This window comes from Nannospalax galili, unplaced genomic scaffold (assembly GCF_000622305.1).
Source record: "Nannospalax galili isolate Female #2095 unplaced genomic scaffold, S.galili_v1.0 scaffold809, whole genome shotgun sequence".
NCBI lineage: Eukaryota > Metazoa > Chordata > Mammalia > Rodentia > Spalacidae > Nannospalax > Nannospalax galili.
This window is the reverse complement of record NW_008360015.1, coordinates 2,387,311-2,395,862: the sequence shown is the minus strand read 5'-3', so window position 1 is coordinate 2,395,862 and position 8,552 is coordinate 2,387,311. Positions and strand designations below refer to the sequence as shown.

At 52.9% G+C, this 8,552-nt stretch overlaps 1 protein-coding gene across 2 annotated transcripts in view; it reads right to left on the bottom strand.

The window, feature by feature from the left end:
- Positions 1-330: 330 nt before the first annotated feature.
- Positions 331-8,552, bottom strand: part of Arpc1b (actin related protein 2/3 complex subunit 1B) — an 18,124-nt gene continuing 9,902 nt past the window's right edge. For both annotated transcript variants that reach the window (XM_008824036.3, XM_008824037.3), the window contains exons 2-10: positions 7,930-8,006; positions 6,929-7,033; positions 5,877-6,099; positions 4,820-4,927; positions 3,599-3,805; positions 3,428-3,503; positions 1,641-1,846; positions 810-900; positions 331-610 (exon numbers count right to left, since the gene is read on the bottom strand). In XM_008824036.3, the coding sequence (XP_008822258.1) occupies positions 572-610; positions 810-900; positions 1,641-1,846; positions 3,428-3,503; positions 3,599-3,805; positions 4,820-4,927; positions 5,877-6,099; positions 6,929-7,033; positions 7,930-7,993 (1,119 nt within the window). In that variant the 5' untranslated portion in view covers positions 7,994-8,006 and the 3' untranslated portion in view covers positions 331-571. The remainder of the gene's footprint in view (positions 611-809; positions 901-1,640; positions 1,847-3,427; positions 3,504-3,598; positions 3,806-4,819; positions 4,928-5,876; positions 6,100-6,928; positions 7,034-7,929; positions 8,007-8,552) is intronic.

Sequence of the window (8,552 nt, the reverse complement as noted above, 5' to 3'; positions counted from 1 at the left end):
CCTCCAACGTCTAGAACCAGCTAGGAATGTGTAACCCACACATGTAGGAACCACACTAAATAAGTGAAATGCGCACTTAGGAGGCAGAGGCAGGCACATCTCTTGAGTTCGAGGCCAGCCACGGCTAGAGAGACACTGTCTTAAAAGTGACATGAAAGGTGCCTGGTCTGACAGTGACAGCCCAGTGCTGGACTGCAGGAAATAAGATCCCCTATACTTGAGGATCCATTTGATTTCTAGCACTCTGTCCACACAAGACACACAGGCCTGTCCACAGTGGGTATTTTTATTACCTCCATGTTCTGAAGCAGTTCATGACCAGCATTGTGCTTTGGGGGCTTTTTTTTTTTTTTTCAAAATAAAAGTGAAAGCATTTCTTTAAGGAAAAAAGGCACATGTTCACTGAATAGGTAGGAAAGCTCTACACCTGCCCCTTCCCCTTCTTGGGGGGCAGCCCCTATGGGGACCCATCCTGGCACCCTAGAAGATTTCAGAAAAGTGACCCTTAGCCTCCCTCTGTTCTTGTCCCCCCTTCCCCAGCAGCTGGGATGAGGGCAGCACTCCTCAGAGCTTATTTGATCTTCAGGTCCTTCAGGGCTGACTCCAGGCTCTGTAGAGGGAGAAGAGGCAAACCGGTTCCTACTGTCTCATAGGGACCCAAGCCCTACCCATCTCAGCCCCAGCACTGGAGAGGGCAGAGCTGGGTTTAAAACCCAGCTGGAAGGCATGTAAGCCCAGAGGTGCTTCCCACCCCCATTCCCAGAGAGTGTAGAAAGGTAATGCTGGGGGCAGGATGCAAGAAGACCTACCTTCACATCCCAGATGCTCATGCCACCATCCATGCCAGTGGTGCAGAACTGCGAGCACTTGGCCTTGCCCCCACTCAGCACTGAGATTTGGCTATAGAGAGGTTCCCGGGTTTAGAGTCTAAGCATGCTGGCTAGGAGCTTCTAAACCCACTCCCAGGAGAAGTGCTAAGACAGGGTGGGATCAACTTGGGGAGGAACAGTGGCATGTCAGTGCTGGGCACAGTCCTGCCCAGCAGAACAAGATACTCAAGGCCCCGGGCAGGAAGGATAGGCTGTGCCTGCAGAATGCACAAAGTGGCCTAAGAGTACGAGAGAACGAAGTTAGAAATGAGTCTGGCTTCCATAGTTGTGCTTGGTCTAAAGAAGACCCGGGCTCTGGTGGCCTCTCAGTCTTAGCCAGCCAAAGGCCATCAGAGTCTCCACTTGTTTTTCCTCACGTGTGCTGGTTGCCTTGTGGTTTTGGAGGGTCTCCTCCCCACAACCTCGGGAGGCTGCAGCAAGACCCTCAGCCCCTCCCATACCTTGCAAGAGACCTATTGCCAAGAAATCACTGTCCAGCCAGCCACCCTAGTGGCCCCCTGGTCCCTACAATGCAGTCAACAACGCAGAGGCTGGCTGCTAAGCCCCACCTGATGATTCATTTCTTCCTGCAACCTGTGACCCTGGGGTCGTCCCAAGCTCGGCTCTCTAAGGCGCAGTTCTCTTGAGGGCCCGCCCACCTCCTCTTGCTCTGGCCCACCCTGCCCCAGCCCTCAACTGACCAGGTTCCACGGTAGAAAAAGACACGCCTACTCTCCCTAGGCCCCGCCCACCCACTAGGCCGCGCCGCACCTGACACTGTTCTTGTGCAGGGAGTCCAGGCCCACGCCCGATGTTGGGCCGCCCTCGGAGCTGGCCTTCTTGTCGAGGTTCTGGAAACGCTCTCGGGCAGTCAGGCCACGCTGAGAGCTCTGCTTGGGCACGTCCAGCCGTCCACCAAAGCTCAGCGTCCCTGCAGCGCTGTCATAGGTAAACAGCACCGGGAAGCAGTCGTGGCCCTGCAGTGGGGCAGGGAAACCAATGAAACGTCACTGGAGGTAGGGACTCCAAACGGGAAATTTGAGAGATGAGACGTGGCGCCAAGGGGCATCAGCAGCTCCTGAGGCTGGTGAGGGGCCTGGGTGGCAATACTGCTGCCAAGAGCCCAGGACCCGACAGGACCCAGAGAGAGAGACTGTGTCAAGGAGGGACAGATGTGGGGACTGTCCACTCTAAGCAAGGCATCTGGCCGAGGCTTGTTTGGGACCCCCAATAATGCCCACCCAGTTGGTTATGCTTTTCTGGGGAGAAGACACCCCTCAATCTGGATGATCTTGCAGGCAGAAAGCAAGCTTGCTCTGCTGCTGACACCCCCTTATTGTCTACACAGGTGTGAATGGGACCTTAGCAGTGGACAGAAGAGACAGTACACTGGGCTTTCTGAACACCTGGTGGTGGCTCTGAACCCTCCCCAATCCCATCAGGGTCCTTGCCCTAAAACATTTATTTAGATTTATTTATTCAGGGTTGTGTGTTGTGTTGAGTATGGATGTCAGAAGACAACCTGAGAGAGCTCGTTCTGTCCCAGCACGTAGGTCCAGTGGATCAAATTGAGGTCATCGGGCCTGGCAGCAAGTGCTTTTGCCTGCTAAGCCACCTCACTGACCCCAAGCATGCCCTTTTATAGGTAGGCACTTTTATTGGCTATTTACCCTACTGCCCTTTTATTGGCTATTTACCCTAGCCAATAAAATGTAAGCAGAGATGTTAGTGTACAGGGCATGATTCTACATGGACTCTTCTATACTCAGGACAACAGGGGAAGTTGCTTGGAGACAAAGCCAACATTTAAGCTCCCTATCCCTATCACAACACCCATACTGGATAGGGTGTCAGCAAGAACACTTGTAATCCCAGATATATTCGGAGGCTGAGGCAGCGGGACTGTAAATGCTAAGTTGGCCTGGGCTACAGAGTGAGTTAAGGGCCACCCTGGGCAACTTAAGGGGAAAAAAGGGAAGGATAGTCTAGGCTGCATAAGGTAACCTTGGAAGGAAGGGAGGGAGGGAGGAAGGGGAGACACAGAAAAGTAGGGAAAGTAAGCCAGCCTGGTATGGTGGTACATGCCTTAATCCCAGCACTGGGGAAGCAGAGGCAAGTGGATCTCTGAGATTGAGACCAGCCTGGTCCATAGGGAGTTTCAAACCAGCTGGGGCTACAGGAAGACCCTATCTCCAAAAAAAAAAAAAAAACCAAAAACAAGCCAGGTGTGGTAATACACACCTTTAATCCCAGAGGCAAAGGCGGTGGATCTCTGTGAGTTCGAGGCCAGCCTGGTCTACATAGTGGGTTCCAGGCCAGCTGGAGCTACAGGGAGACCCTGTCTCAGAAAGACCCAAACAAAACACCCCTTGTGCTAAGCCAGTGCACATTTGGGGAACTTTATTCCAACAGCATAACTATTCTGCCTAATAGCTGGATAAATGGATGGATAGGAGGGAAGGCAGCAGAGTGGAAGGAAGGGATGAACGGGGCGTTGTCGGGCTTAGAGGCTTGCTCTCACTGGCCCCTACCCTTGCCTCCCCCAACCGACCACTTACCGCTGCCACTAAACTGTTTTCTGTGATGAAGGTGATGGCAAGGAGCGGCAGTGTTTCAGAGGCCAGAGTCACAACACTAAAGGAGAGACGTGTCAGCCACATCGCCACCTCCTGCCCGCTGCTCTGTGCCTGGCTGCCCCAACCCCACCCCTACCCCACATCCCTACTCACGCCATCTTCTTGTCGGCATCCGCCAGGCACACAGTGCTGTCATGGCTGACCCAGGCCACACGGCTCCCACTGTCTGAGAAGCAAACACCATGCACCCAGCCGCAGCTGCTGCTGGACTCAAACATGAGCTCCCCAAAGGGCATTTTGGAACCCCAAGGTGTGGGGGCTGGCCGCTCCTCCACCTCCTTGATGTAGGCTGAGAAGATCCTGTAAGGGGGAAGTGAAAAGGAGGAGGCCAGAGAGATGGCTCAGTGGTTAAGAGTATTGGTTGCTCTTGCAGAGGACTCAGAATCAATTCCTAGCCCTACTCACATGGTGGCTAACAAGCATCTATAACTCCAGTTCCAGGGGATCTAATGCTCTTTTCTGGCCTCCACAGACATGTTTTACAAATAGGCAAGCAAAACACTCATACACACACACACACACACACACACACACACACACAAATAATAAAAGAGCACTTGCTCTTGTAGAGGACCCAGATTCAGTTCCCAGCACCCACAGAGCGAACAACCATCTATAACTCCAGTTCCAGGGGATCTGATACCCTCTTCTGTTCTCCATGGGCACTGCGCACATATGCTACATGTAAACATATGTAGGCAAAACACTCATACACATGACATAAAATACAACAGCAAAAAAAGTGGGTGAGTACCAAAGACCAGCTTCCCACCCACCAACCTAAAGCCTCGTGGGATGCCAGCCCAAGATGTCCAAAGGAGCCTCTGATGCCTACTGTTTCCCAAGTGAGGATTCAAACACTGGAGGACAGGGATGCAGTCTGCTGGAAGCTGGGAAGAGATGAGATTCTCTAGCCAAGGGAGAGTCTGGTGCTCGGTCCAGAAGTGAAAAATAGCAGGGTGAGTTTTGCTACAGCTTATCAGTCATTCACACCTTAGTAGGAAAAGGTACACACCCATTTGTTCCCCTTCAGACAGAAATCAGGAAAACTATAGGGTGCAAGGTTCTAATGAGACAGGAAAGGAGGTTCAGAGGGACCCTGCTGACAATCAAGCTGTGGCAAGGGGCATGTCTCCCTAAGACTCCACCCTCAGGGCTGGCAGGCCACAAGGTGATGCTGAAAGTCTCAAGCCCAAGGTCACCTGCTGGTAGCAGACAAGGAGCTGGTCTGGAAGGAAGGACTTGGGGCTCCTGCTCCGCCCCCGAGTCCCTATGCTGGCTTGGGTTCTCCCTCCAGGGTGGCCGAAAGCTCACCTGCACTTGAAGTCACAGGAGCCCGCAGCCAGCAGCACGTTGTTGGGGTGCCAGTCGAGGCTGAGGACAGTGGAGCGGATGGGCTTCTTGATGTGCTTGCACACCCACCTGGACACCAGGATGAAAGACAGGCAAGTGGGCACCACAGGCCTCCATGTCCTGGGATGTCCACCAGTGTCTTGGGTGAGAAGAGCTGATGTACTGGGTCCCTTCTGAGGTCAGAACTCTACATCTTGTCACCATGAACCACACAAGTTCACATGGTTGCTAAAGGCCAGGGTGGGATTTGAACTCTTGGTTTCTCAGACTCAAACTGTTCCTGACCTGGGAGATAGAAGGGGGATGAAGGCATGACTGGGCCACGTGTGGTGATACATGCCAATAATAGGATCCTTAATTCAGGACTAGTCGGCTGAACAGCAAGACCCTGTCTCAAAATATCAACACTAGGGTTAGAGTTATGGGTGATGTGCTCGCCTAGCATTCATGAAGTACTGGGTTCTGTCCCCAGCACCACTTAAACCAGGAGTGGTGGTGCATGCCTGTAATCCTAGAACTCAGAAAGATAGAGGCAGGAGGATCAAAAGCTCAAGGTCATCCTTGACTACATGGGGAATTTGAAGTCAGTCTGGGCTATAGTGAGACCCTACCTTAAATCAAAAATTTAATAAAAGTGGCCAGGAGTTTGTGAGTGGCCCACTGGGCATCGTGGTCAAGTGGTGAGGCAGTGCACAGGGTTGTGGGAAAATCTGTGGCAGTATGCACACGGCATGAAGTGGTGTCACCAGAAGTGGGGAATGTGGTCTGTGTAGCTGTTATTAACGGGTCGGGGCTGTGGGATCTCAGATAGTTCATAAGACCCTTAGCCTCATCCATGAGGCTCAGAGGATACGTATCCCTACAATCATGGGAGCAAGAATCCTAACATTGCATCTGATGTGTTCCACGGACATAGTGGTCTTCCCATGCCCCATAGGTCCTGGGCCTCAGCCAGCAGCCCCCATGTGCTCCATCCTGGGTCCCTCCCAGCCTTCTCAAGTCCCAGGTAATCACCCACCAGTCATTCTCCTGCTCGAAATAACAGATGGAAATGACACGGGAGCCACTGCCCACGGCAAACTTGTTCTCATTGGGGGCCCAGCGCACACAACGGGCAGCACGGTTGATTCTCAGGATGACCAGTGTGGGCTTCCACGTATGGCCCTTCAGTGTCCACACATAGGCATTTCGGTCTGTGCCACAGGTCACGATGCGGTTACTCTCAGGGGCCCAGTCGATGCCTGTGGAGTCAGGTCCAGGGACAGAGGTTTGAAGCCATCCAAGCTAAAGTGGCCATGCCTACATGTCTAATGTGGGGCCAGGGACTGAACCAGGGGTCTTGCTAAACAGGTGCTTTACTACTGAGCCACACCTCTAGTCCTCACTGGGGGATTCTAGGCAGGTGCTCTAACACTGAGCTATGCCTTCAGGCCTTCACTGGGGGATTCTGGTCACACACCACAGCTGAGCCACACCCCCAGTCCCTCACTGGCATTCCCATTCCCTAATAAGCATTCTTTTATCCTGTTTCGATCCAGTGTTATTTGGAACGACTCTAGGGGTGACTACTGTGGTGTAATAGGCAACATGACAACTCCGCAAAGCTATCACCAAACATTCTTGGTAAAGCCAAGAGCAGGAAAGAATTCTAGTAATGCTGACTTCCTGGATTAAACCTCTCCTGATGCCCACAAACTTTTATTTTTCAGTAACATGAACTAATGTAATCTCTTTATAACCTAAGACACTTAGGTTTTTTTAATTACACTTGTTTTCCGGGGGGAGGGGCAGAGGGAGGTGCCACAGCTTGATTATGGAGGTCGGGGGACCGCTTTTGGTAGTTGGTTCTTGACTACTGTGTGGGCTCTGGGGACTGAACTCAGGTCATCAGGTTGGCAACCAGTGCCTTTATCCACTGAACCATCTCCTGGCTCCTAAGCCACTTTGAATCAGGGCTGTTTTTGTTGCAACCTAGACTATTTAATCTAATATAGCAGATAGGTAGATGGCTCCATCTCATCCTGCCCCTGGCCTCCTTACGACAGCGTGGTCCCGGCCAACCCGACCCACCTGTCACCTGCCCGTTGTGCTCCTTGAGCTCGTGAACCTTGGTCCACTTGGCGCCACTCTTTTCGTAGATGTGTACCTCATGGTTGTTGGGGCAGATGGCGATCTCTGTAAGGGAGACAGGCGAGGGCTTATGACCGAGGCAGGATGGACACCCACCCTTCCTACCACTGCTCTCTACCAGTAATGCAAGACCTAGGCTGTCCTCTGCCTGAAACATCATGGCTCTTGCTGGGCCTCCCCACACCTGTACCTATCACTCCTCACTCTTTTATTGAGACAGCGTTGCTCACATAGCCCGGCTGGCTTCAAACTTACTATGTAGCCACATGACCTTGAACTCTGGCTCCTCATGTCTCCACCTCTCTAGTGTTGAGATTACACCTGGTTTCTGTGGTGCTGGGGATGGGACCTAGAGGTCTGTGAATGCTGGGCAAGCACTCTAGCATCTGAGCCACAGTCACAGCCCCCTTCCTTCCCCCATCACCCTTCCCCTCAATGTCACTCTTTCCTCTTTTTTTTTCTTTCCACTTCCCTTGTTTAGAGTCTGACTGCATTAGCTCAGGCTGGCCTCAAATTCCTCAGGCTAGCCTCAAATCCTCCTGCCTCAGCATCCTACATTATAGGATTATAGGTGTTCACCACAAGGGCCTGCCCTCTGTGCTTTTCTTCATAGCTCCCTCTACCCTCTAGCATGGTGGGGTCCTGTTCTAGGACGCCCAGCCTGTCGTGTCACCTCTCACCATGCCAGGCTCCTGTTCCAGAAGCCCCAGCCTGTCATGTCACCTCCCAGCTCCCACCATGCCAGCACCTGTTTTTCTACCTACCCTACCTGGTCAGCTCTTTGTCCCTCCCCCTGGAGCACCTCCCTTAAAGCATGAGGACCTAGGGCACAGAGTCTGGCTGCACCCCACCCTTCAAAGCAGCCTCACTACCCTGCTGTCCCATGTGCCCCCAGCTTGTCCCTGGTTCCAAGAGGCCATCTCCCAGGAGTGGGCACTCACGTGTACGATCCTTGTTCCAGGAATGGCAGCTGATGGGCTCCACTAGGAAGCTGTGGTAAGCCATGAATGCTCAGCTCCTGGGAACAAAATCCAGGTCAGCCAGGCCCTGGCTGAGACTGGGCACCAACTGCCCTCACAGGCTCTCCACCAAACGTTGCCTGTTTCAGAGGGGCAGCCATGGCAAGGAAGGGCAGTCAGGGCCATCCTGGTCTCCTGACTGGCTCAGCATGTTGCATCCTCTCCACCAGCCTCAGTTTCCCTAAGCCCAAGAGGGCTGGTGTCACAGTGTGTCTTAGGCTCCAAAGAGTAAATGGTGGGCTGGGCTGGAGGCAAAGACACAACATGAGTTGGGGGCTGGGACCCTGAGCTCTGCAGACCTGTCTCTAGTTGCTTGTGCCTCACTTTCTTCCTGGTGTAGGACCCCTCTCCCATCCATAACAACATGAAGCTTAAATGAAATAGGGGCTGGAGAGCTGGCTCAGCAGCTAACAGCACTGCCACTCTCGCAGAGGACCCGGGTTCAGTTCCCAGCACCCACATGGAAACTAACAACTACTCTTGACTCCGGGGGATCCAATGCCCTCTTCTGATCTCTGCAGGCACTGCACATACAAATGTACTTA